Source organism: Lepidochelys kempii, chromosome 6, assembly GCF_965140285.1.
Source record: "Lepidochelys kempii isolate rLepKem1 chromosome 6, rLepKem1.hap1, whole genome shotgun sequence".
NCBI classification, from domain to species: domain Eukaryota; kingdom Metazoa; phylum Chordata; order Testudines; family Cheloniidae; genus Lepidochelys; species Lepidochelys kempii.
The window spans coordinates 21,521,567-21,544,712 of NC_136385.1; the positions used below are offsets into that span (position 1 = coordinate 21,521,567).

The 23,146-nt window shown below is 46.6% G+C and overlaps 1 protein-coding gene across 16 annotated transcripts in view; it reads right to left on the reverse strand.

The window, feature by feature from the left end:
* PPP6R3 (protein phosphatase 6 regulatory subunit 3) overlaps positions 1-23,146 on the reverse strand; it is a 138,379-nt gene that overhangs the window by 56,927 nt on the left and 58,306 nt on the right. For 13 of the 16 annotated variants that reach the window (XM_073347063.2, XM_073347068.2, XM_073347066.2 and 10 more), the window contains 5 exons: positions 15,845-15,910; positions 15,246-15,358; positions 12,838-12,951; positions 10,522-10,651; positions 1,658-1,810 (listed from right to left, as the gene is read on the reverse strand). In XM_073347063.2, the coding sequence (XP_073203164.1) occupies positions 1,658-1,810; positions 10,522-10,651; positions 12,838-12,951; positions 15,246-15,358; positions 15,845-15,910 (576 nt within the window). The remainder of the gene's footprint in view (positions 1-1,657; positions 1,811-10,521; positions 10,652-12,837; positions 12,952-15,245; positions 15,359-15,844; positions 15,911-23,146) is intronic. The other 3 variants (XM_073347074.2, XM_073347073.2, XM_073347071.2) reach the window with 1 other exon arrangement.

The window sequence follows — 23,146 nt, forward strand, 5'->3', positions numbered from 1 at the left end:
CCACTGGTAACCTCCCTCCAGCCTAACAGTTCACCTTCCAATATGACCCCACTATAGTCTCCCCAATTATTTATATTATTGTGGGTCAGGATTTTTTATAGCCTGGGGCAGGGGGTAAGGGAGAAGAGAATGTTACGTGAACCCTGGGAAGTGTTAAGAACTTAAAACGACTGTATTAAACAATGTGCCAGGTAAGAATGGACTTTTAGGACATACAGTGTTAAGTGGTTCTCCTGGGAATCTCTAGGAGGACATGAATGTAAATTTCCCACATCCAGTTATGCAAAAAACCCAGACTTTTGAAGCTACTTCCTGAGGAGATGATCATTGTTTACGTGTTCCTGGAACCTGAAGATCAAAGACCCAAGCTGAATAAAGGAAAGACCAAACTATTCATCTGCACTTGCCAGGAATATCACACAGTGTACTGTGCAGCCTGGAAAAACCCTAATCAGGAGGGAGTGGAGACCTGGGTCTCTGCCCAAGAGATATGACTGCAGAGGACGCCTAGAGTGGGTGCCCTCAAGGGATCATGGAGAGTGAATACAGGTGCAGTTGCCCTAAACTGTGACATAATATATCATTCAAAATGTCTTTAGGAAATAGCAACACTCTTCCTTAAGGAGGTGTTATTAAAACTGGATGGTTACTATGCACAGTAATTAAGCCTACCACGAGATTTATGGTATTTCCCATTCCAAGTATAGGGAATACCATAGTAAACTTTGCATTGTGGCAAAATCATTTTAAAATGGCATCCACTGCAGAATATGAAGAACATTTATATGGCTTAGGTCTAGTTTTATTTTACATCCTACACTAGTACAACTTATTCTAGTAACAGTATACCAAATTAAGATTATATAAAACGGAGGTATATGCAAAGCCAAGGAGGACAGAAATAATGGCAACTAATAAAATGGTTGAAGCATAAGTAGGAAATAAAAGTAAACCTGGAAAAAATGCAGGCTAGACTATAAGGGCAAAAATACACATTCAGTGGGAGAATCTATGTGGCAAGAGGACTGTCAACTCGATACAGGTTTTCAAGTGCAATACAGTGGCGAAACAACCACAGGTTTGGCAGCATACAGAGAGGTACCACTTAAGACCAGGGAGATAACCAGGCCTTTTTGTCACTGATGGGACTGTACATAATGCACTATATACAGCTGACACATTTAAAGGAATTAAAAACAAAAACATTAAGGTCAGGACGGAATGACTCAGGAAGAAAGAATAAAAGCAAAGTAAGTTTACGTAGTTTGGCTGAAAGAATTTGAGGGTGGGGAGACAGCAAAGATAAGGTAGCAATCTAGATCTGTCTGTAGAACATAAACACCAAGGAGCAAGAAAAACCATGTCTAAAGAGTCTATAGAGGTCGAAAGAGTAAAAGATTAAGCAGAGCTGAGGAAAATTTTTGGTTACTGTCAGGAAGAGAGTAACAAAATCCAGATGGTGAAATAGTCTCACAAGGAAAGTGGTGAAAGCCTCACCACATGACTCACTGTAAAACACTCTATGGCACAATCTGCACTGACAAATCAAACAGATATTGTGGTATCTTAACAGGGCTTTGCCATCTAATTTCTGTGGTTTTATAAAAATGAAGAGGGTAGTGTGAGGCTCTTAACAGTGTAAGTAAATTATTCTTACCAATATAACTCCTATGCTGTTCAACTCCATAAGTTCCAAGTTCACATTGTTTGTGTTAGTCTGTAGAAGGCTGGATATCAACCTAATCACATTTAAACGAGTGTTTCCCACAGGTGGATCCAATACACCCCATGTTGTCTTCATAACACTTTTCTAGACAAAAAGAGTCCATGGGAATAATTTTTTTTTAAAAGTACACATTTCTTTCAAACCAGTTCGGTGTTATCCACAAACAGAAAAATCTGATAAGAATCTTGTATGGCCAGTTTGGCAGCAGTAGCATGACATTATGTTTTGGGACAGCAAGTTTTAGTCCCATACGTTAACACTTATTTTCAGCACTGTGGACTGGGAACAGAGAAGACAATGAGGCTGGGGGAAATAAAAAGATATGGAGTATACAAACTTAGTGGCATTATGGACACCTAAAGGAGCTGCATTCAGCCCCACGACGGACATTTACTGGTGAGAACAGTGATTTAGGACACACTTTATCAAGCTCTAACTAACTATTCAAGTCCAGGTGTGTCTAGTTAAGCAGTTTTTGCATTTATCCAGGCAAGAAAATTAGTAATTATTGTGGTAAATTTTCTAAAGTCAGAAGAGAGAAATAAACTTTAGTGCAGACTTCAGAATAATGATGTTTGCTTTAGTGAAGAGAATGTTGTAAAAGCCTAATGGTCCCTACTGCTGCCATATAAATGCCAGCATACTTACACAGGAATTTCGATACCAGATCAGACCAGTGGTTTGTGTACTCCATCCTGTCTGACAGTGGTCAATACCAGCTGCTTCCAAGGAAGGCAAACGCTCATAGTGGACAGTTATGCAACAAACAGCAAACAGAGATTAGGAAGAAGTGTCCACATCTTTTAGTGGTTCAGTTGTGCACTGAATGGAGATTTTATATCCTTTCTAAGAAAGCATCCTCCCTACCTACTACAAATACAGTATGGATATTCTCATTATCCTTCAAATTCTACACTCCTGACCACAATTATATCTTAGTACAATGAGTTCTGCATGTTTCCTTAAAGTGAGTTTTTCATTTTTGTATCTGTAGCCTTTCAATTTCACCAGATGTCCCTGGTGATCTACAACTGATCTACCTTCTCTCCTGTCTTTTTATAGACCTCATATCGTCTTATGCATATCTCTAAAGTGAGCTTTCCCAATCTTTTCCACAGTGTATATGGAAGCTTTGTCACGCCCCCCCATGATACATCCTTCTTCTGGACCACTTATTTCTGCTTTATTTTGGTGCGTCATGGCAAAGCATGCTCCTTTCCAAAGAAAGGAAAGGATATTTTGTTGCATTTTAGTGCAATTGCTTTTTCTCTATTTTGCTTAATTAAACAAAGTCAAACAATTGAAAATATGAACACCAATACATTACAGGGATATTTGATCACCATATCAATAATGAATAGCCAAACTATAAGTGGCTCAGAAAAAGGCTTATGGACTGTGTGTTAGACTAAAATGTACTTTTTAGCTTTCATTAAACTGGTTTCTGAATAAAAACAGTTACTAACCTTTTATAACCACTGTTCAAGATGCATGGCTCATGTCCATTCCACATTAGGTGTGCACACACCACGTTCACCACTGCTGAAGATTTTTCCCTCGGTGGCATTTGTCAAGTCAACTAGCACCCTCCGGTGGCGTGAGCTCATGTGCCAGTATAAAGGAGCCTGGACAGTCCCACACCCTCTCTTAGTTCCTTCTTGCCAGCTAACTCAGACAGAGGGGCAGGAGGTTGTGGAACGGACATGAGGAACACATCTCGAAGAACAAGAGTTATGGAAAGTTTAGTAATTATTTTTTCTTCGAGTGCTTCCTCATGTCCATTTCACGTTAGGTGACAAGTGGTACCTAAAGGGATGGGCTCGGAGTTCATGGACATGCGGATTGCAACACTGCTCTGCCAAACCTGGCATCATCTGTGGCCTGCTGGGTGATAGCGAAGTGGATGGAGAAGGTATGAACGGACAAGCAGGTCGCTGAACTGCAGAGGTCTTGGACCAGGACATGGGCCAGAAACGCTGCTGATGAAGCCTGAGCCCTTGTGTAACGGATGATCAAGATGGCAAGAGGTTGGACTACCACAGGATCCAGGGAGGGAATACTGGAGGCCAGGGAGACTGTGAGGAAAAGACAGTTACTTCTTCCTTAACTGTTGTTTTTCGAGATGCGATGTTCATGTCCATTCCATATTAGGTGTGTGCTCTCGCCACATGCACCAGTGACAAAAGTTTTTTCCCTCAGTGGTATCCGTACGGTACTGGCTCTGGAGCCCCCTAGAACGGTGCGCACATGCCGCGGTATAAGGGGCACTGCCGGCACCCTCAGTTCCTTATTGCCGAAACTCTGACAGTGGGGAAGGAAGAAGGGTTATGGAATGGACATGAGCAACAAATCTTGACCACCACCAGTTATGGAAAAGGCAAATTTTCTTCTTCTTGGAGTGCTTGCTCATGTCCATTCCATATGAGGTGACTCCCAAGCAGTACCCGTGGAGGAGGGTAGGAGTTCACGAACATGTAGATTGCAACATAGCTCGGCTGAACCCAGCGTCATCTCTGGCCTTCTGGGTGATGGCATAGTGTGCCATGAACGTGTGAACTGAAGACCACATTGCAGCTCTGCAAATGCCCTGAATAGGGACGTGCTCCAAGACGGCCGCTGAGGACGCCTGAACTTTGGTCGAGTGGGTCCCCACAATCGGCAGTGATCCAGTTGGAAATCCTCTGCGACGACACCAGAAGGCCCTTCATCCTGTCCGTTGTCATAAAGAAGAGCTGGGTCGACCTGCAGAAGGGCTTGGTACACTCCAGATAAAACGCCAGGGCATGTCTGATATCCAGGGCATACAGCTTCATTTGCTCACTAGTGGTGTGCAGCTCGGGAGAAACCCCATGAGGAAGATGTCCTGGTTAACATAGGAGGAAGACACCACCTTTGGCAGAAAGGCCAGATGAGGTTGCAGTTGAACTTTGTCCTTGTGGAACACCATATATGGCAGCTCCGATGTCAGGGCTTTAAGCTCCGACACTCATCTGGCAGATGTTATGGCCACAAGGAAAGTGACCTTCCATGACAGGTAAGAGACGGAACAGGAGTCCATAGGTTCAAAGGGCAGGCCTATAAGCCTAGAAAGAACCAAGTTAAGGTCCCACTGTAGGACGGGTTCAGGCCGGTGGGAAGAGTCTCTCGAGGCCTCTCAGGAATCGAGCTGACATGTTGTGCGAGAACACCGTCTGACCTTGGATCAGAGCGTGGAAAGCAAAGATAGCTGCAAGGTGTACTCTGATGGAAGAGAGGGCCAGCCCCTAGTTCTTAAAATGGAGCCGGTAATATAAGATAGATTGTATGGAGGAGCAAGTTGGGCAAATGTTACACTTAGACGCACAGTGGGAAAACCTCATCCACTTGGCCTGGTAGGTTGCTCTAGTGGAAGGCTTCCTGCTCTCCAGGAGGACTTGCTGGACCTCGTTAGAGCAGGCCTACTCTTCCAAGTTCAACCACACAGCATCCATGCTGTGAGGTGGAGGGGGGCGAGGTTGGTGTGTAGGAGAGGCCTATGATCCTTTGAGAGCAAATCCGGTTGGTCGGGAAGGGGCCAGGGAGTGGTCACCATCAAGTCTATCAGTGTGCCGAACTAATGTTGACGCAGCCACACTGGGGTGATCATGATGATCTGGGCCTTGTCCCTCTTGGATCTTTGACAGGGCTCTATTGGTGAGAGGGATTGGCGGGAACGTGTACACCACACCTCCTGACCACGACAGAAGGAAGGAGTCTGAGAGGGAGTCCTCGCCCAGACCCTGCAGGGAACAGAAGTGATGGCTTTTCCTGTTCTGTCTGGTGGCGAACAGGTCCACTTGGGGAGTTCCCCACCTCTGGAAGAGTGTCCAGGCTACCTCCGGATGGAGCGACCACTCGTGGTGAGAGGAAAAGGACCTGCTTAGGCAATCTGCCAGTGTGTTCCCAACACCGGGGAGGTGACAGGCCTCCAGGTGGATTGTATGCTCGATGCAGAAATGCCTCAGTTGGAGGGCCTCTTGACAGAAAGCAGGTGAGTGTGCTCCGCATTGCCTGTTGATGTAGAACTTCAAGGCCATATTGTCCATCAACACTCTCACCATCTTGCCTGCCAGGTGCGGCAGAAAAACCCTGCAGGCCAACTGTACCACTCTGAGTTCCTTGATATTTACATGCAACACTATCTCCTCCAGGAACCACATGCCCTGGGTCTGGAGGTTGCCGAGATGCACTCCCCAACCTAGGTCCGAGGCGTCCAATATCAGCTCAATGGAGTGACAAGGGCTGTTGAATGGAACTCCTTCCAGGACCACCTTGGGGTCGGTCCACCATTGCAGCAAGGTAAGTATTGCCAGTGAGATGGTAACAACCTTTTCCAGGTGATCTCTGTACTGGGAATAGACCACCAGCCACTGCTGTAAGGGTCTCATCCAGAGCCTGGCATGGTAGACGACGTACATACATGCTGCCTAATGTCCAGCAGGCACAGGCAAACCCTGGCCTTGGTCAGGGGAAATGTGGAGACTCCCGCAATGAGGTCCACCAACGCTTGGAACCTTTCCTGTGGCAGAAACGCTCTGGCACAGGTGGAGTTGAGCACCGCTCCAATGAACTCTATCCTCTGCACCAGAACTAACGTAGACTTTTTGTTGTTTACCAGAAGGCCCAGGGATCGGCATGTGGCCTGCTGCACCCCTTTGGACTTGGGACCTGGATCAACCTTTGACCAGCCAGTGGTTGAGGTATAGGTATATCTGGATACCCCGACACCTGAGGTAAGCCGCTACTACCGACATGCTCTTGGTAAACACCCCCGGTGCTGTTGCTAGGCCGAAAGGGAGGACTGCAAAATGGTCGTGGGCCAATCCCACCGTGAAGCGTAGAAAATGCCTGTGTGCTTGGATGATTGCTATATGAAAATACAGGTCCTTCAAATCGTGGGCGGCATTCCAGTCTCCCAGATCCAGGGAGGGGATGATGGAGGCTAGGGAGACCATGTGGAACTTCAAGTTCTTTAGTTATTTGTTGAGGTCTCACAGGTCCAGGATGGGCCATAGACCGCCTTTGGCCTTTGGGATTAAGAAGTACCGGGAATAGAAACTCTTGTTCCTGTAGTCGTGAGGAACCTCTTCCACTGTACCTAGCTGCACCAACCCTTCTACCTCCAGCACGAGGAGATTCTCGTGAGAGGGGTCCCTGAAGAGGGACAGAGAAGGGGGTGGGAGCAGAAACTGGAAGGTATAACCCTGCGCCACTGTACTGAGGACCCAGGGGTCCAAAGTTATAGTAGTCCATGCCGGGAGGAAAAAAGAAAGGGTTGGAGAAATACAGGAAAGATAGATCCAGGGTATAGTTTGGTAGGTCACCCTTGGGTGCACCCTCAAAACACCCGCTTGCTACCCTGCTTATTGCAGGTCGAGCCCGATTGAGCGAAGGTGGGTGGCTTGGGCAGCATTTGTAGCCCCTGCTCTTTGGGGGGGGGGGGCGCTCCTGCTGGGGTTGGCTCCCTTGGCCCTGGGCTGGGTGCGGTTTGAACCACTCACGGGCTGGACCGAGGACATACAGCCCTAGACTTTTCAAGGGGGGGGGGGTTGGGAGTCCTTTAGCTCATGCAGCTTACTGTCCATCTGTTCTGCAAACAAGGCCTGGCTGTTGAAGGGGAGGTCCTGCATTGACTGCTGAGCCTCTGTCAACAGGCCAAAGATGAGGAGCCAGGATGCCAGCCGCATGGAGACGGCTGAGGCTATGGTGCGAGCTGCAGAGCCCGCCGCATTCGAAGATGCCTGGAGGACCACCCTGGCCAGAGCTGTGCCCTCCTGGAGGATTGCCCGGAATTTCTTCCTGGGCCCTTCAGTAAGCAAAACCTCACACTTGGCCATGGCCTGCCACACGTTGTAATCGTAGCAGCGGTGAAGGAGGGTAGACAACCCACCAAGCCAATGGGAGCCTGGAAGACAAACTTTTTGCCCAAACAGATCCAGTCTCTATTTTTGGGTGTGGGTCCAGGTTGCCCCTGCCTCTCCCTTTGATTAACCGCCTCAACTACAACAGAGTTTTGACCCGGGTGGTGTAGAGATACTTGTGGCCTTTAGCTGACACCAAGTATTTACATTCAGCCCTTTTTGAAATGGAGGGCAGGGAGGAGGGGGTTTGCCATAGAGCATTAATTTTTGATACCCCTTTGTGTAGGGGCAAAGCCACCCTAGCAGGTGCTGTGGAGCAGCGGATGCTAAATAGGGAGTCTGAGGGCTCCCTAGGTTGGAGGCAACCCTCTTCAAAAGCTCCTGATGAGCCTTAGCATCATCATCTTGTGGAACTAGGTGAGGGGGACCCGCAATGGCTTTGTTGGGCAACGATGAGGATGAAGCCGGTGCCGTGGGAGCCACCACGTCCGCTGGTGGTCCAGCAGACTGTTCCCATCTGCTCATGGGCCTGGCGTGTCCTGCCTTCCGGGGCCTCTACCTCTCGTGGAGGGCAGGATGTTTAGGCTGATGGCTTATCTGAGACTGCCGCAACCAAGTGGCCTGTTTGCGAGGGCTGGGGAAACCGCCACAGGTTCCAGAGATACCAGGCAGACGGCAGCCACTGGCTTTGGGGCCACAGAGTCAGTTGCCTTCCTGACAAGGTGGATGGTGCCACCGGTGCCAGGGCTTGTCCCGCTGTCAAGGATTCCTGTTCAGTTCTGGAGTCGGAGGCAGAGTGGCTGCTGCCAGGCAACCATGATTAAGTGGACCAGCATTCCTTCTCCATGTGGTGCTAGCCACTATGCCTCAACATCAACCTGACCGATCGAGACCAGTCCCTCATGAGGGAACTTGGGGACTGTTGGTGTTTGGCATCGGTAGACCAGCAATCAACGCCTCTACGCCACTCGACCGGTACCGGGACCTGGAGCAGGACCGGTTATCAGGAAGATTTCCCCAACCATGGGATCCATGTGTCAGCAATGGGCGTCTGTTACAGGTGGCCGTGTTCAAATGATGGTTCGTGTGACCGGTGCCAAAGCCTTGGAGATACGAACAGCTGGTCATGATGCTCTTTCCAGTGTGTGCGTGCGCACATGCGCACACCAAGGGCCCGGAGACTGAAGAGGGCTTCGTTGAGTCTGCCTCGCTGATGTGATGGCTCTGAGTGGCCGAGCATTGGCAGGACATCCCCCGCGATGGGGAGCGGTGCTGCTGAGGTGGCGACACAGAGTAAGACCCCAAAGCGGGTTTACCCTTTGACCGGGGTACCGCCGGAGCTGGTGTGGGCACCACCGATAGCATCAGGATCTCCTTCGCTGCCTGCAGGGCCTCTGGTGTCGACAGAACTTCTAGATGACAGAGGCCCTCGTCACTGTCAGGGTGGCAGGCATAGTGCGGGATGGGCTGGACTGCTCAACTTGAGCTAGGGCCCGACTCCGTGATGGAGATGTCAAGTCGCCCGGCACAGGTCTTGGCTCTCCTCCAGCCCTGTCCTTTCCCTTATGGGAAGTGAGGAATCTTCCCCTCGTGGTTCTCTTTGGCTTCTTGGTCAGAACCAGGGAGGAGGATTGGTGCTGGCTTGAAGACACCAAGATCCAGTGGGATGTAGGAGAGATATTGGCAGTGGCCCTTTGGCTCTGCACAGGATTACACCTCCAACTCTGAGGACTCTTCAGGAGACCATGGGAGAGCAGTACCCTTCATTTCCATCAACCAGTAATGGAGCAGAGACATCTTTGCCGACAACAGAAGGGCCAGTTTTCCTCTGGTCAGTACCGAAGGGCCTGGTGCTGCATATGAGCTCGGGGCAACATGCTCCATTCTGTTCGACACGCTCATCAGAGCCAGTAGTTGTCCCATCAGGGTCAGCAGAAGCTGGCCACTGCAAAGGTCTCAAGGTTGGAAGGCACTGCGATCCCGCTGGCACCATGAGGTCCCCCTGGCATTGGCAGATGGGGCCCGTCACTGGACTCTATGGCACCTGCGAACAGGGTGGAGTCGATGGTGCTGCTAGCAGAACGGGTGGAGGAGTGGTCTGACATGGGTCACACTCCCCATATTTGTCCTTCCTCAGTACTGGGTAGTATCCTCTCTCGGACCAGTTTCTTGTGCTTCTCTCTCAGTACTGGACAGGAGGAATGGTGCTGAGAAACACGCGGTGCCAGAGGGTACTTTACATTGAAGCCGAGGCACTGAGTTCAACTGGCTTGTCTCTGATGCAGGTCTAAGTGTGGCTTCCATTAGGACAGCTCTTAGTCTAGCCTCCCTGTCTTTTTTTGTATAAGACTTGAAGTGGCGGCAGATTTGGCAATGCTCTTATATGTGAGCTTCTTCCAGACATTTAGAGTGTGGGTTGCCCACAAGCACAGGCTTGCCGCAGGAGGCACAGAGTTTGAAGCCCAGAGACCAGGGCATGCCCAGCAGCAGCAGAAGCCCCTCTACACTAAGCAGGGGAGGGGGGCCTCACTGTATACAGTAATATTATCTACACTACTACTAGAAATTAAAACGGAAGATAACTAAACTAGAGAACAAAAAAACCACTGAATGAATGCCTTGCCGAAGCAAGAGAAGGTGTTCCAGTGACCATCTTCTTCTCAGAAGAAACTGAGATGGTGTGGGGAACTGGGCCCTTTATAGTGGTCCATGAGCGCGTGACACCAGAGGACGTTAGAGCCAGCCTGATGGATACCACTAAGGGAAAAAATCTCTGGCGACAGTGCACACACACCTAATGTGGAATGGACATGAGCAAGAACTCTAAGAAAAACTATTATTTTTAAAGCCTTTATCACTAAATGACAGACTAATTGGTCTCCATTTTCATTTGGTAGAGTTACAAATTCCACTTACTTTCGGGGGCTCAAGTAGTAGCTCATGGAAGGATGCAAGTCGTGCTTTTATGGCTTCTAAAACACTTTTGTTGACTGAATATGTTGAATGGCTCATGCCTGGAGGACAGATCTCTATATGACCTTCAAATCTAAATATACAAAGAAGAGTTTGATGATTATATTGCAGGATTAGTTACAATATTAACTCAAATTAGACACAATCTTAACATAGCACCAGCTCTGTAAACCCAACTAGAAAAAGACTATACACAAAGGGGTAAATCTAGAGTAGCGGTTCTCAAACTGTGGGTCAGGACCCAAAAGTGGGGTCACAACCCCGTTTTAATGGGGTTGCCAGGGCAGGCTTAGACTTGCTGGAGCCTGAGGCCAAAGCTGAAGCCCGAGCCCCACCACCTGGGGCTGAAGCCAAAGCCAGAGAGCTTCAGTCCTGGGCAGTGGGACTAAGGTTACAGGCCCCCTGCCTGTGGCTGAAGCTCTTGGGCTGCAGCTTTCCTACCTGGGGCAATGGGGCTCAAGCAGGCTCAGTCTTCGGTCCCCCCTCCTGAGGGTTTGTCTGGTCACTTCCTGCTATATGGAGTTGGCAACACTGATTAAATAGCAAGTCGCCATTAATCCCTAGGAAATGCTTTGTGCCAAACAGTACAAGTTTTAAAAGCATGTAACACTTGGCCTACACTTAAAAATTAGATCAACCTAGCGACACAGATCAGGGATGTGAAAAATTTCATGCCCTGTGTGACAGATGTGGCTAGGTCAGGGGTGGACAAACACATCTGGGTATGGAAATTGTATGGCGGGCCAGGAATGCTCATGAAACTGGAGGTCGGGGTGTGCGAGAGGGTGAGGTCTCTGGCGGGGGTGTGGGCTCTGGGGTGCGGCTGGGGATGAGGGATTTGGGGTGCAGGAGTGTGCTCCAGGCTGGGACTGAGGGGTTCAGAGGGTGGGACAGGGATCAGCACTGGGGGAATTGGGGTGCGGGAGGAGGTCAGGGGTGCAGGCTCCAGGCAGCGCTTACCTCAATCAACTCCCAGAAGCAGCGGCATGTTCCCCCTCCGGCTCCTATGCGGACCTGCAAAGCTGGCGCTTGGGGTGGGGCAGCATGAGTAGCCCCCAGCTACCCCTATGCGTAGGAGCTAGAGGGGGGATATTCCGCAGCTTCCGGGAGCTGCTTGAGGTAAGCATTGCCGGGAGCGTGCAGATTAAAAAGGTCTGACAGGCCAGATGCGGCCCGAGGGCAGTAGTTCGCCCATCCCTGGGCTAGGTCGATGAGGAGATAGAATTCTTAACTTAGGTCCATTTAAGATTGTGGTGTAGATATGCCTTAAGTCCCCAATGACTTTCACTGACAGTCACTTATGCTCCTATGTCACTTTAAAAATATTTAGAAGCATTTGTGTTTCTTCACAGCTTAAAGTTTTGAGACGCAATGTATGCCTGCAGCACGACAGCTGTAAATTGTAATGTCACAAGTCCAATTCAAAGCAGATCTGCTGCCAACTTAAACCCTGTGCCTCTGGCAGAGGAATCCACTTAAACAAGTAAAAAATTCAAACATTGAAAGAGGCAAGTATGAGCAGAAAAACAGGGAAGTGATTAAGGAGTGTGCATCATCTTCCTCCTGTTTCAGTTCTAGAAAAAAGGAACAGACTGATACAAGAAAGAAAAAGTTCTAGTCTCCTGAAAACTAGGTTGCAGATAATGCTTTGGGGGTCAAAATAGGCCCATGGACTGGACCCGACCCCGACAGATATGAAGGACCACAACTGTTAGCATCACTTAAGAGCAGAAGCTGAAACACAAGGAAAGCAAGACCAGACAGAAATGGCTTGTGGTCTAACAGTTGCAGGGGACACTCAGATGGGAGCCATCACCAGCTATCAAGACAAAGCTGTGAAATGTAGGAACACATCAAACATTAAATATCATGCTTTTCATAGAATCTGAGACTCTTGAGACAAACCACAACTGAGAACAGTGATGTGCTCAGATACTTATAATTCCACCACTGTAGTATATAAACAGAAGCTGACTAATATGAAAGTCAGCATAAAGGATTTCAAAAACCGAGAAATAAAGCTGGTATTTAAGGATGCAATTTAAAAAAGTTTATATGGCTACATTTTTACATTAGATCAAGAGAACCCTTCCAGGTGGGAAGCTGGCAGACACCTGTTGGGGGGTGGAGGTGGGGAGCGTATAATATATCCTGCAGTTCATGGAAAGATGCAAGTCATGCCACCTCTACAAAAGGTAAATTCAGCAGCAGCACAAATCTCACAAAGGAAGTGATCACAGAGGGGGTGAAAAGTCTTACGTTGGTCGCCTTGTCTCAAGTAAGGTCAGTAATATTTGGATTGCACTGACTATTGCAGATTCATTTTTCTCTTTATGAAAAATATTTGATAGTAGCTGTTCTATAATTTCTTGCCTAGAGAGAAAACATCAACAGTTAGACATACTTTTGTATTTTAAAAAATTGTATTTATACAGAGACAGATAGCTACAGTGTTTCTTTGTAAAAATGCTGGACAAGATTGGGTGGGGGTTCAGAGCCATTTTCACATTTTTCCCCTCCTCCTACAATATCAAGCTGGTTTCCTTCATCATTTTTCTGACAGTTATTAGCCCACAGCGGCAGATTTAAATGTTTTAAATCCAGGCTTCTGTTAAGTGCCAGCATAATGCACAACTATCAGACAAGACCCACCATTCATAAAAGTGTGTGATATGAAATTAAATTCAGCTTCACTCACTTTCATAAATTTAGAGTGGTAGCGGTGTTAGTCGAGATCAGCAAAAAAAACGAGGAGTTCTTGTGGCACCCTAGAGATTAACAAATTTATTTGGGCATAAGCTTTCGTGGGCTAAAACCCACTTCGTTGGATGCATGTAGTGGAAAATACAGTAGGAAGATATATATAGACAGGGAACATGAAAAAAATGGGTGTTGCCATACCAACTGTAAAGAGACCAATTAATTAAGGTGGGCTATTATCAGCAGGAGAAAAAAAACCTTTTGTAGTGATAATCAATATGGCCCATTTCAAACAGTTGACAAGAAGGCAAGAGTAACAGTAGGGGGGAAAAAAAATTAGCATGGGGAAATAGTTTTTACTTTGTGTAATGACCCATCCACTCCCAGTCTTTATTCAAGCCTAATTTAATGGTGTCCAGTTTGCAAAGTAATTCCAGTTCTGCAGTTTCTTGTTGGAGTCTGTTTTTGAAGTTTTTTTTGTTGGAAAATTGGGACTTTTAGGTCTGAAATTGAGTGACCAGGGACGCTGAAGTTTTCTCTGACTGGTTTTTGAATGTTATAATTCTTGACGTCTGATTTGTGTCCATTTATTCTTTTACGTAGAGACTGTCCAGTTTGACCAATGTACATGGCAGAGGGGCATTGCTGGCACATGATGGCATATATCACATTGGTAGATGTGCAGGTGAACGAGCCTCTGATGGTGCAGCTAACGTGATTAGGTACTATGATGGTATCCCTTGAATAGATATGTGGACAGAGTTGGCAACGGGGTTCGCTGCAAGGGTAGATTCCTGGGTTAGCGTTTTTGTTGTGTGGCTCCTGGTGAGTATTTGCTTCAGGTTGGGGGGCTGTCTGTAAGTGAGGACTGGCCTGTCTCCCAAGATTTGTGAGAGCAATGGGTCATCCTTCAGGATAGGTTGTAGATCCTTGATGATGCGTTGGAGAGGTTTTAGTTGGGGGCTGAAGGTGATGGCTAGTGGTGTTCTGTTCCTTTCTTTGTTGGGCCTGTCCTGGAGTAGGTGACTTCTAGGTGTTCTGGCTCTGTCAATCCGTTTCTTCACTTCAGCAGGTGGGTATTGTAGTTTTAAGAACGCTTGATAGAGATCCTGTAGGTGTTTGTCTCTGAGGGATTGGAGCAAATGCGGTTGTATTGTAGAGCTTGGCTGTAGACAAGGGATCGTTTGATGTGGTCTGGATGAAAGCAGTCAGTAGGTTTCTGCTATAGGATGGTGTTTATGTGGCCATTGCTTAGTAGCACTGTAGCATCCAGGACGTGGATCTCTTGTGTGGACTGGTCCAGGCTGAGGTTGGTGGTGGAATTCCTCAAGGGCTTCTTTTCCATGGGTCCAGATGAAGAAGATGTCATCAATGTAGCGTAAGTAAAGTAGGGGTGCTAGGGGACGAGAGCTGAGGAAGCACTGAGAGGAAGCTTAATGGCTTGAATAAAGACTGGGAGCGGATGGGTCATTACACAAAGTAAAAACTATTTCCCCATGATAATTCCACCCCCCACCCCCGTTAGTCACACCTTCTTGTCAACTGTTTGAAATGGGCTATCCTGATTATCACTATAAAAGGTTTTTTTTTCTCCTGCTGATAATAGCCCACCTTAATTAATTGGTCTCTTTACAGTTGGTATGGCAACACCCATTTTGGGGGGGGAGGGGGTGTGTGTGAGAGAGAGAGATCTTCCCTACTTGTTTTCCACTGCATGCACTGAACAAAGTGGGTGTTGGCCCACGAAAGCTTATGTCCACGTAAATTTGTTAGTCTCTAAGGTGCCACAAGTACTCCTCGTTTTTTCATAAATTTAGTTATTTCACAAAACACCCATCCATTTTGTTGGCTGCACATAATGGGAAAGTAATTCTTGTTATTTCCAAAAGGTTTCAAATAACTAAAAATAAATGCCACCATTCAGAGATACACAGCAAATAAATCAGAAGTTAAACTGTCCAACATACTTTTCTAGAGTTGCAAGCAGCGGGTCTGGTTCTGAACTGTTCTGTACTTGTAACATCTGGTCTCTGCTCAGGCGAATAATTTCACAGAGCGACTGTGATGCATTTGAATGCCTCTGAAAAAGAAAATGTTTTTGTTGTAAGAGCAGTATAGGACTACACATTATCTAAAGAATACTTCTCATCCCAGAAATTATGAAGCTGTGCACAAAAAACCATGACCAAATGCCAAGCAATCTGTGTTATTTTATAGGGGAAGGTAAAGTTTTTTTCAAACACATTTCTAAACATCAAATGCCTTTAGACAGGACTCCATTCCACTGCCACCAAGATGGCAGAATAGCACTGCTAGGGGACTCCTGCCATCCTATCTCATCCCCTCAAGAATTTCAGGGGCCAGACCCTGATGCAGATCTGATAATATGTACTAATTCCATAAATAAGCAAAGTCAATACTGACATTAAAGTCCTATTTCTGATTACAATATTGCTTTAAGATTTTCTGTTACCTAAGACAGGCCGACTAGAATCATAACTTCTTGTAACAGCAATAATTACTAAGTTAAACAGCTAGATCTTGACAAGCACAACACAGTACTTACATCTTCATCTTGAGACGGATGTACAATTTCTACAAGCCGCTGGATAATTCTCTCCTCATTTAACCACTGTAAAAAAATTTAGTGATATTGAATAAAAAGGCAGTATTTTTCCATTAAATCAGAGAAACATACCAAGCATAACCTGAGCATGTTGAAGGTCATCTATCACAACTTCTTTAGTAGCATTCTTATTCTTCAAATTAATATTTTTGTATAATAAATTCTAAATTTTCAGAGTAGATACCAAGAGTAGGATAGAAATGTGTAGTGCCAGTGATTATTGCTGGCCTACTATAAATCTTTCGTGGAAAGCAATTAAATACAATTTATGAAAAAGGCATTCTATTTGCTTTGAGACAAGTGACATCACACTTGACATTTTGCATTATAACTAGATAATGAACAACAATGTTGAGGCGTACTGGCTCCATATCTTCCAAGTTTTCTTCCTTATTTTCTCAATTTACAGGAAAAGAACTGGTTTCAGAGTAACAGCCGTGTTAGTCTGTATTCGCAAAAAGAAAAGGAGTACTTGTGGCACCTTAGAGACTAACCAATTTATTAGAGCATAAGCTTTCGTGAGCTACAGCTCACTTCCTCAGATGCATATCGTGGAAACTGCAGCAGACTTTATATATACACAGAGAATATGAAACAATACCTCCTCCCACCCCACTGTCCTGCTGGTAATAGCTTATCTAAAGTGATCATCAGGTGGGCCATTTCCAGCACAAATCCAGGTTCTCTCACCCTCCACCCCCCCCACACAAATTCACTCTCCTGCTGGTGATTGATTGTCATGCACATTGTGTAAAGAGTTGTCACTTTGGATGGGCTATCACCAGCAGGAGAGTGAATTTGTGTGTGGGGGGGTGGAGGGTGAGAAAACCTGGATTTGTGCTAGAAATGGCCCACCTGATGATCACTTTAGATAAGCTATTACCAGCAGGACAGTGGGGTGGGAGGAGGTATTGTTTCATATTCTCTGTGTATATATAAAGTCTGCTGCAGTTTCCACGATATGCATCTGAGGAAGTGAGCTGTAGCTCACGAAAGCTTATGCTCTAATAAATTGGTTAGTCTCTAAGGTGCCACAAGTACTCCTTTTCTTTTTAGGAAAAGAACTCTCTTCTCTGGGAAAAATACATTACCATACTGGACCTGAAGAAAACGGCAACACCATGTACAGGCCTTGGGACCCCAGAAGGCTTATCTTCACGTACTTGCTGTGTACACAAATCCCCAAACTCCAATGCATTAGTGCAAATAGCTAAAACAGTCAATGTAGCCCTCTGAGGAACATGTTACCAAACTGTTAGTAAAATGCATTAAAAAATAAAGCTCAGTTGGCAAGTTAATTTGTATCTGCGTACATAAAAAAAAATTAAACTTTTGGAACAGACTCCTGAGGCACTGGATTGATGGCTCAGAGGCTTTTATAAACCTAAGTACATAAAACGTAATATAAAAGTGGGTTTCATCTCACCTAAACAGATTCATCAGCAAATATATTAAAAATCGACAACTCTCAAGCCAAGCCCCTCCTCTAAAGATGAGGGAGAGACTTCAAACTGCATTTACAACATGCTGAAGTGGTCAATGCATCTAGGTGCTGGCAAACCAAGGCAAGATTCATCGCAAGAAATCCTCCCCAAGTACACTCTGCCAAAACTCCCTGCCATTTACAATAGGGGAGCTTAAGTAGCTCTGCTGATCTCATACCATACTTGCCGCATTTGCAAAAGACAATATCAGGTTACCCGCAACCAAACCAGTCAGAGCTTCATAAGTGATAAATTCATAAAAAAAATGCAGTGCCATTAAATACCAGATCTGCAGTAATTTTCTACGTTTCCTTTATCTGGATTGCATTATCTCCAGTGAAGACAATATTGTTAATTGAGAGGGAAGAAGCTATCAGTGATGAGCTTTTCAAAACTTTTACATTAAAGTAGTTTTTAAAGTTCTGTTCATAACTATAAAAAGGCTTTCCTATACTTTTTTTATAAATAAAAATTCAATGTAACAACTGTAAAATATCTGAAGTGCATTGGAAGGAAGCTACCCTTGGAAGGCTACCTTTATATAGAGTATCCCTAATCTAAAGTGATTAGTTTTAATAAAAACGGTTACCTACTTCTGAAACCGTTATTCTTCGAGATATGTTGCTCATGTCCATTCCAAGTAGGTGTGGGTGAACCGCATGCATGATTGTCAGGTTTTCCCCCTAGCGGTACCCATTGGGTCAGCTCTGGAGCCACCTGGAGTGGCGCCTTCATGGAGGTATATATAGCTTCCCTGACGACCTATGAACTCTTCAGTTCCTTCTTGCCAGATACTCCAACAGAGGGGAGGCAGGTTGGTCGTGAAATGACCATGAGCAACACCTCTTGAAGAACAGTTATGAAAGGTAGGTAACCATTTTTTCTTCGAGTGATCACTCATGTCAATCCCAAGTAAGTGATGCTCAAGCAGTTCCCCAGAGGAGGGATCAGACTTCATCAAGTTGCAGACTCTACCAAATGCAGCATCAACCCTATCCTGTGGTGATGGCAAAGTGAGATGGAAAGGTATGGATAGACAACCAGGTTGCTGCCCTGCAGATATCCTGAATGGGGATCTGCGCCAAGAACACTGCAGATGAAGCCTGTGCTCTGGTGGAGTGCGACGTGAACGCTGGGGCTGGAATCTTTGCCAGGTCATAGCACATCCTGATGCAGACCGTGATCCAAGAAGAAATTTGTTGGGATGAGATAGGAAGCCCTATCATCCTTTCAGAGACAGTGATGAAGAGTTGCATCGACTTTCTAAACGGCTTTGCACACTTGATGTAAAAAGCCAGTACATATCTAACAACCAGAGCATATGCTCTGTCATTGGCATGCAGTTTCGGGAAGAACACTGGCAGGAAAATGTCCTGATTCGTATGGAACTGCAAAACTACTTTGGGGACAAAGACCGGGTGTGTCCACAACTGCACCTTGTCCTTATAGAAAATTCTATAAGGGGGCTCAGACGTTAATGCTTTGGGCTCAAACACCCTTCTGGCTGAAGTTATGGCCACAAGGAAAGCCATTTTCCAAGAGAGGTAGAGCAAAGAGTAGGTTGCTAGAGGCTCAAAGGGGGGGTCCCATGAGCCTCGAGAGGACCAGGCTGAGGTCCCATGTGGAGGATCCGTTGCCACACCTGTGGATATAGTCTGTCTAGCTCCTTAAGGAAGTGTCCAGCTATGGGGCTAGCAAATATTGACTGCCCCACCACACCTGGGTGGAAAGCAGAAATAGCTGCCAGGTGCACCTTAATTGACGAGACTGCCAGCCCCTGTTGCTTTGAGTAAATAGTCCAGTATAAAGTGGATTGAGGATTGGAGTGGAGAGGTACCCTTCTGGAGGATCAAATAGAGAACAGTTTCCACTTGGCCAGATAAGTGGCGCGAGTGGAGGGTTTTCTACTGCTCAGAAGAACCTCCTTAACCAAATCAGAGCACTGAAGCTCTGACGAGTTCAGTCATGGAGTTTCCATGCTGTGAGGTGAAGACAATCCAAATTGGGATGCTGGAGGCGGCCGTGGTCCTGCATGATGAGGTTCGGAATCATGGGAGCATCCTCTAAGAGGTCTAACAGCGTGGAGAACCAGTGTTGGTGGGGCCTTGCTGGTGCTATGAGAATAAGTGATGTCTTGTCTTACCGGACCTTGAGGAGGACTTTGTGGATGAGAAGGAAGGGTTGGAACACATGCAGAAGTTTTCTCATCCACGAAAGGAGAAAAGTGTCCAACATGGAGCCGGGGCTGTGGTTCAGGAAGGAGCAGATCTGCTGGCACTGGAAGATAATGCTGGCAACATCTTGGTGGAGAGACCATTCGTGGCCATGAAAGGACCTGCTGAGGCAATCAGCTAGTTTGTTTTGTGAGCCCGGCAGGTATGACACCTCTAACTGTATCAAGTTGGAGATGCAAAAGTCACACAGTTTGAGAGCTTCCTGGGACAGGGGAAAGGAGTGAGCACCATCCTGTTTGTTTATATAGCACATTGCTGTGGTACTGTCCATCAACACACACACACTTGCCCTGAAGACAGGCCTGAAACGTCTGACAAGCTAGACACACCACTTGCAGCTCTCTGACACTGATCTGTAACAATAGTTCTGCCTGGGACCATAGACCTTGAGTCCTGACATTGCCCAGGCATGCCCCCCACCCCACCACCGATACATCTGTGACTAGTGACAGCGATGGCTGTGGCTTGGAGAAAGGTACTCCCGCAAAGACTACCTGCAGCTGTAGCCATCAGAGGGACTGGAGGATCCGAAGAGGCAGTGTGACCAGCCTGTCCAGAGGGTGCCAACTCGGCCTGTACACCTAAGCCAGCCATGACTGGAGAGGGCGGAGCCGCAGCCTTGTTCGCTGCACTATGTAGGTGCAAGCCACCATATGACCCAGCAATCTTAGGCAATTCCTGACTGTTCTGCTTGGGAACCGATGGAGACCTTCGATGATGGCACTTAGGATCAGAAATCGAGACTCGGGCAGAGACGCCCTGGCTTGGGTGGAGTCCAAGACAGAGAACGCAAAAAGAAAAGGAGTACTAGTCTCTAAGGTGCCACAGGTACTCCTTTTCTTTTTGCGAATACAGACTAACACGGCTACTACTCTGAAACAAGACAGAGAACATAATTAATTGGGGCCGAGTGGGGATCAGGGTCAATTTTGCGATGTTGAGGCCGAGACCGAGTCTGAAGAACATTGCCCGCACCAGATTCACGTGTTCCTCCCCCTGGGCTTGGAGATCTGCCCTTGATGAGCCAGTCGTCCAGATACGAGAAGACTTGCACCCGGTGCCTGCAAAGAAAGGCCACCACAACTGCCATGCACATGGTGAACACCCTAGGGGTTGCCGATAGTCCGAATGGGAGGACTGTGAACTGATAGTGCAGGCCTCTGACCACAAATTGCAGAAAATGTCTGTGGGATGTGGAAGTATATGTATCTTTCAAGTTGAGGGTAGCTCCACATCCAGGGAGGGAAATGATGGAAGCCAAGGATACCATGCAGAACTTCAATTTCTTCATGAATCTGTTGATATTTCGCAAATCTAGAATAGACCTGAGCCCACCCTAGGCCTTGGGGATTAGAAAACAACAGGAGTAGAAACCCCTGCCCCTGAACTCCAGATGAACCTCCTCTACCTCCTGAGTAGAGGGAGCAATTGCATCTCCTGCATAAGGAGTTGCTTGTGAGAAAGGTCCCTGAAGAGAGACAAGGAAGGTGAGTGGGAGTGAACAAAATTGTAGAGAGTATCCCAATTCCATTGTGCTCAGGACCCAGCCATCTGAGGTGATCTGAGACCAGTCACGGTAGAAATGGGACAGACTGTTCATAAAGGGAGGGAAAAGATCCGGGGATTGAGCTGGTGCTCCATCCTCAGGAGTACCTTCAAAAGTTTCACAGAAAGAAAAAGGAGTACTTGTGGCACCTTAGAGACTAACCAATTTATTTGAGCATCAGCTTTCGTGAGCTACAGCTCACTTCATCGGATGCATACTGTGGAAAATACAGAAGATGTTCTTATACGTACAAACCATGAAAAAATGGGTGTTTACCACTACAAAAGGTATTCTCTCCCCCCACCCCACTCTCCTGCTATTAAAAAGCTATTACCAGCAGAAGAGTGGGGTGGGGGGGAGAAAAAACCTTTTGTAGTGGTAAACACCCATTTTTTCATGGTTTGTACGTATAAGAACATCTTCTGTATTTTCCACAGTATGCATCCGATGAAGTGAGCTGTAGCTCACGAAAGCTGATGCTCAAATAAATTGGTTCGTCTCTAAGGTGCCACAATTACTCCTTTTCTTTTTGCGAATACAGACTAACATGGCTGTTACTCTGAAACCTTCAAAAGTTTGGCTTTGTGCCCCTGTCATAAATCTAAAGGGAAGGGTAACCACCTTTCTGTATACAGAACTATAAAATCCCTTGTGGCCAGAGGCAAAACCCTTTCACCTGTAAAGGGTTAAGAAGCTAAGACAACCTCACTGGCACCTGACCAAAATGACCAATGAGGAGACAAGTTACTTTCAAAGCTGGAGGGGGAGGGGGGACAAAGGGTCTGTCTGGGTGATGCTTTTGCTGGGACCAGGTCAGGAATGCTCTTCAGAACTTCTGTTAAGTTAGTAAGTAATCTAGCTAGAAATGCGTTATATTTTCTTTTGTTTAATGGCTGGTAAAATAGCTGTGCTGAATGGAATGTATATTCCTGTTTTGATGTCTTTTTGTAACTGAAGGTTTTGCCTAGAGGGATTCTCTATGTTTTGAATCTGATTACCCTGTAAGGTAGTTACCATCCTGATTTTACAGGTGGTGATTCTTTTACTTTTTCTTTAATTAAAATTCTTCTTTTAAAGATCCTGATTGCTTTTTCATTATTCTTAAGATCCAAGGGTTTGGGTCTGTGTCCACCTGTACAAATTGGTGAGGATTTTTATCAAGCCTTCCCCAGGAAAGCGGGTGTAGGGCTTGGGGGGATATTTTTTGGGGGAAGACGTCTCCAAGTGGGCTCTTTCCCTGTTCTTTGTTTAATACGCTTGGTGGTGGCAGCATAGGGTTCAGGGACAAGGCAAAGTTTGTACCTTGAGGAAGTTTTTAACCTGAGCTGGTAAGAATAAGCTTAGCAGTCTTTCATGCAGGTCCCCACATCTGTACCCTAGAGTTCAGAGTGGGGAAGAAACCTTGACAAAAAGGTGGTTACCCTTCCCTTTAGATTTATGACAGCCCTACTGCTGTTTAGCCAAGCCCTGGCCCTGGCCCGAGAAGGATTGTGATGGGTGCCTCCTGTTACTCCTGCCCTGCTTTCTACTAAAATCCCGTCTAGGAGGGGCAGAATAGAATCGCAGAACAGCTTAGGGGTTTAAACGGCTTTGAGGAGCCAGTGTGTGAATCCTCAGGGATTTAAGGGCCACCCGCAAGTCCTTAAGGCTATGCAGCCTTGAGTCCATCCGCTCTGCAAACAGGCCTGGGTAGTCGAAGGGCACATCCTGGATTGTATTTTGGACCTCTTGCGGGAACCCAGAAACTTGGAGCCAAGAGCTGCACCTCAGTCATTGCCGTGGCCATAGTGCAGGTAGTCGAGTCAACGGGGTCCACGGTGGCCTGGAGAGAGGTCCTGGCCGCCACCTTGCCCTCCTCTAGGATTGCTGCGAATTCAGATTGTGAGTCCTCCAGGTGCAATTCCTAGAACTTTGCCAAAGGAATTGAAAGCATAGCGTCTTAGGACTGCATGTTGGTTAGCTATTCAGAGCTAGAGCT